The 3596-nt window shown below is 41.0% G+C and overlaps 1 protein-coding gene across 1 annotated transcript; it reads right to left on the bottom strand.

Annotated features, from left to right (window-relative positions):
* Window positions 1-705: 705 nt before the first annotated feature.
* LOC117475340 (mitochondrial intermembrane space import and assembly protein 40-like) lies at window positions 706-2837 on the bottom strand. The gene is given in 4 exon segments (XM_034121487.1): window positions 706-1008; window positions 1010-1044; window positions 1139-1237; window positions 2770-2837. Coding segments are annotated over 4 exon segments (459 nt in total). The 5' UTR covers window positions 2792-2837.
* Between the last annotated feature and the right edge of the window lie 759 nt (window positions 2838-3596).

The following is a 3596-nucleotide window of genomic DNA, read 5'->3' as shown; positions in this document are numbered from 1 at the left end:
CAACAAACGCAGCTAAAACCTCTCTTCATTTTACCAAACAGAAGCCTTGTTTTTTTTTACCAATTAAAGGGCATTCTGTCTTTTTAGTAAGAGATAAAGGAAGGGAAATAAATGTAAACTGCAGTAACACAAACAAGAAAAGAAGCTCAATCAAAAGATTAAGTGATTCCTGCTTGGATTACTATCAAATTGCATAATGAATCGAAGCCGTGGCTGTATATTTCTGGGCTGTCAACATTAACAGGACAACACACATAATGGATGCCAACAAACAAGCTTTTTTGATTGACACGATAACACACAAGAAATTAAATCCCAATTGCCTATAAAGGGACTCTTTCACTGATGTGCCTGCAGTTCAGCCCGCTGTCATTAAATCATATTCTTCAATGATCTTTGAGTGCCAGTGAAACCAAAGCAGCCTATACTTTGTACATACGCTATGTTCATCTGCATTCACAAAGTCCTTCACTGATTGCCTGTAAATATGGCCCATTAGAATCAGAGCTATGTCAGTAAGTCCTCTCTGTCTGTGGGCTTAATCAGGTGAAGAGGCCAATCAGAGCTCCTCCTGGAGAGTCAGTCTGCCGGGCAGTGATTGGACACAGAGAAGTCTGGATGAGCACTGGTGGACCTTAGCTGGGCACTCGGGGTTCTGTGAGCGATGCGCTGTCAGGTGAGGCATCAGCAGCAGGTGTAGCATCATCAGCAGGTGGTAGCATCAGCAGCAGCAGCAGCAGGGAGAGAGTCAGTTTCAGGGGGCGAGGCGGAGCCCTCAGTCGGGGCAGCAGAACCAGAACCAGAGTTGGACTCTGCTTCGGAGGAGCTTTCTTTATCTTCCTCTTGAGGGTAGAGCTCGGGGTACTTCTGCATGCACTCTTGCATACCGCGGAAGTTGTCGATGCAGTCGGAGCCCTTCAGCTCCTCCTTACTGTAATGGAAGCAGGAAAAGGCCTCTTTAAACTGAGAGCCGCACGGTCCACTGGCCATGCCGCCAAGGCACGGGCAAGTTCCAGTTGATGTCTCCATTAGCCAAAATCAGACCTTAAGGAAAGGAAAGCAGAAGGAAGTAAGTTAAAAGAATACTTGTATGAGGTAATGTTTGGAAGTCTGATCCTGTTTTTCCACAATGACTAACCCTGTTCCTCATAAGGATCATCGGGGTCATCTGCAATGAGCTCAGCGTTGCTGGGTGCCTCATGGTCCTCCTTGGTCACAAAGATGATGCGATCCTTACCTTTAATAACAAAACAAATAACAAAATCATGGATTTGTCATATAGCACTTAAAAACCAAGTAACAATGTGTTTTACAAAGATGTATAAAATGGCAGATAATATAAAACATAACTGATACAGTATTAATGACAAGCAAGGTATCAATAACTTAAAGGTGGGGTAGGTAATTTTGGAGAAACCAGCTCGAGTGCGCTAGGATTTGAAAATACACAACCGGAAAAAATCTGCACAGATGGAAGGCTGACAGGCAGGTAGGCCATCCAGTTATTTTAGCCGGGCCGGCTAAAATGATTGGTCGTGCTTTTTACAGTTTTACGGCTTCAACAGATGACATTTTTTTATGGATTTTTTGTCAAAGCACTTAAGATATTCATTGCTATCGGGATGTTAAGAGCATTCCATGGAATATAACAAAAAGTGTATCTCGAGCCGGTTTCTCAAACTTACCTACCCCACCTTTAAACAGTAAAAATAAGTATTCTCTATACTGAAAAACAACCAATAACATAACAAGTAAATGTGAAAAGTCCTAAAAAAGCATCAGTACCATTTAAAATCCAGTCTGATCTCTGGATCAGTTATCCAGTGTTGAGATGCTAAACTAGGTGTAATGTGGAATCTTCATAGGGAGTTGCCTTTAAAGTTACTGCAGCCTATTTGACTTGTTAAATCTTGGAGGGTTGACAAGAATTCAGCATCAACAAACATGGGTTTATAGATTCCTACATGTTTTTTGAGATATGACAAAGTTGCAGAAAGCGTTATTAAATGACAGACTTCACCTGTTGGTAAAAGTGACATTTGTCATCTCTCCTCTGGACATATTTTGTCACCCCATGAAAGACACACTCACAGGACTTAACAGGTGTGTAGCTCAAATACAAATTAATGTTGTAGCCTTCAGTTTGGAAATGGGTGTGGCCAGACAGAGCAAGGGCACCGGAAGTAAGGGGGAAAAGGAGTGGGGAAGACGACATTTCCTCCTCGACTTTACTGGCGTTGCTATGATCCCATCTCAAGATTATATCATTGTCTTCATTTGCTATGTTACGCAAGAGCAACCAGAGTCAGTTCAAATGTATGATAAATAAATAAACTGTACAAAAATAAACTAAAAATGCCCTCTACTAGTTTATATTTCGAGTAGAAGTAGAAAACCAGTTCACGAAGCTGGTTAACAGTGACCCCTGTGGGGGCACTGTGCCAGTAACCTGGTTTAACCTGACCTGTCAACTGATAGCCCTGGACGTGCCACCAGGCTCAGAGCTAGCCCTTTCCACCTAACGTCTATCAAAGGTGTCCGATCAGATTACGACAATGACCAATGTGTTTTATCACAACAATGCGAACACCCTTAATAATAAGCCTCATTCAATTGCATGCAGCTTCCTCGCTACCAGCCATGTAACTGTTAGCTAACTTACTGAAATATCCGGCTTCTTCTAGAAGTTAGCCTAGCATGGTGGCTAACTCGGTGACATTGCCAAGCCATGGACATGGAGTGAACATGAATGAAGGAGATTTAGATTACCTTCCTGTTTGCAGTACGACATGTCTGCCACTGGTTCAGTCCGTTGCCCTCCGTGGTAGAAGATGACCGGTGTGTGACAGCAGAAATTACTTAAGTGAAACCGTCTCATCTGACTAGATACCCGGCTTCCAAACGGCCCCGTTACCCCTCTGACCCTTCGGTCACATGTGGTCGCACAATTATGACGTCACTCGACCGTCATGATTTATATGGCAACTGTTGTTAACAACATAGGCGTCATTTGAGCTGGGGACATGTTTCTGAAATGGCCAATTTTATCCCCACCAAATGTGTAAAGTATAACTTACAAATGTTCTGAAAAATAGCATGCACAAAGAAATATAATAAACAAGAACACTGGGTTTAGTGTCAAGATGTGAAGTAAGTCAGTTAATTTTTTTTGTTGCAAAACATTTTTTAATGCTATTTTTTTCACGTTTTATATGAAATGTTGTAAAAAATACTCACGTTTATCACTTTATTTATTTCGTTTTACAAAATATATAAAGTTCATATTAAATGTCTTTATATATTTTTTATAATTGTATTATGCATTATATTCTTATTTTTTACTTGATGTATTGTCTGTTCGACCCTTCAGGAGGGGATTCGTGTCTGCCAAAACAGTTTGTATGGCAAAATATATGTGATAACTAACCCTACACATATTCTATTTTTTATTGTAAGGGACAATGAGATGCAAAGGTGAATTAGGGTCAACATGTACATTACATGTCACTTGTTAGATGCTTTTATCCAAAGCAACTTACATACACTCAATACTGTGGGCAATCCCCACAGGAACAATATGGGGTGAAGAGTCTTGG

Source organism: Trematomus bernacchii, unplaced genomic scaffold (genome assembly GCF_902827165.1).
Source record: "Trematomus bernacchii unplaced genomic scaffold, fTreBer1.1, whole genome shotgun sequence".
Classification (NCBI taxonomy): domain Eukaryota; kingdom Metazoa; phylum Chordata; class Actinopteri; order Perciformes; family Nototheniidae; genus Trematomus; species Trematomus bernacchii.
This window is presented reverse-complemented; position numbering and strand designations above follow the sequence as displayed.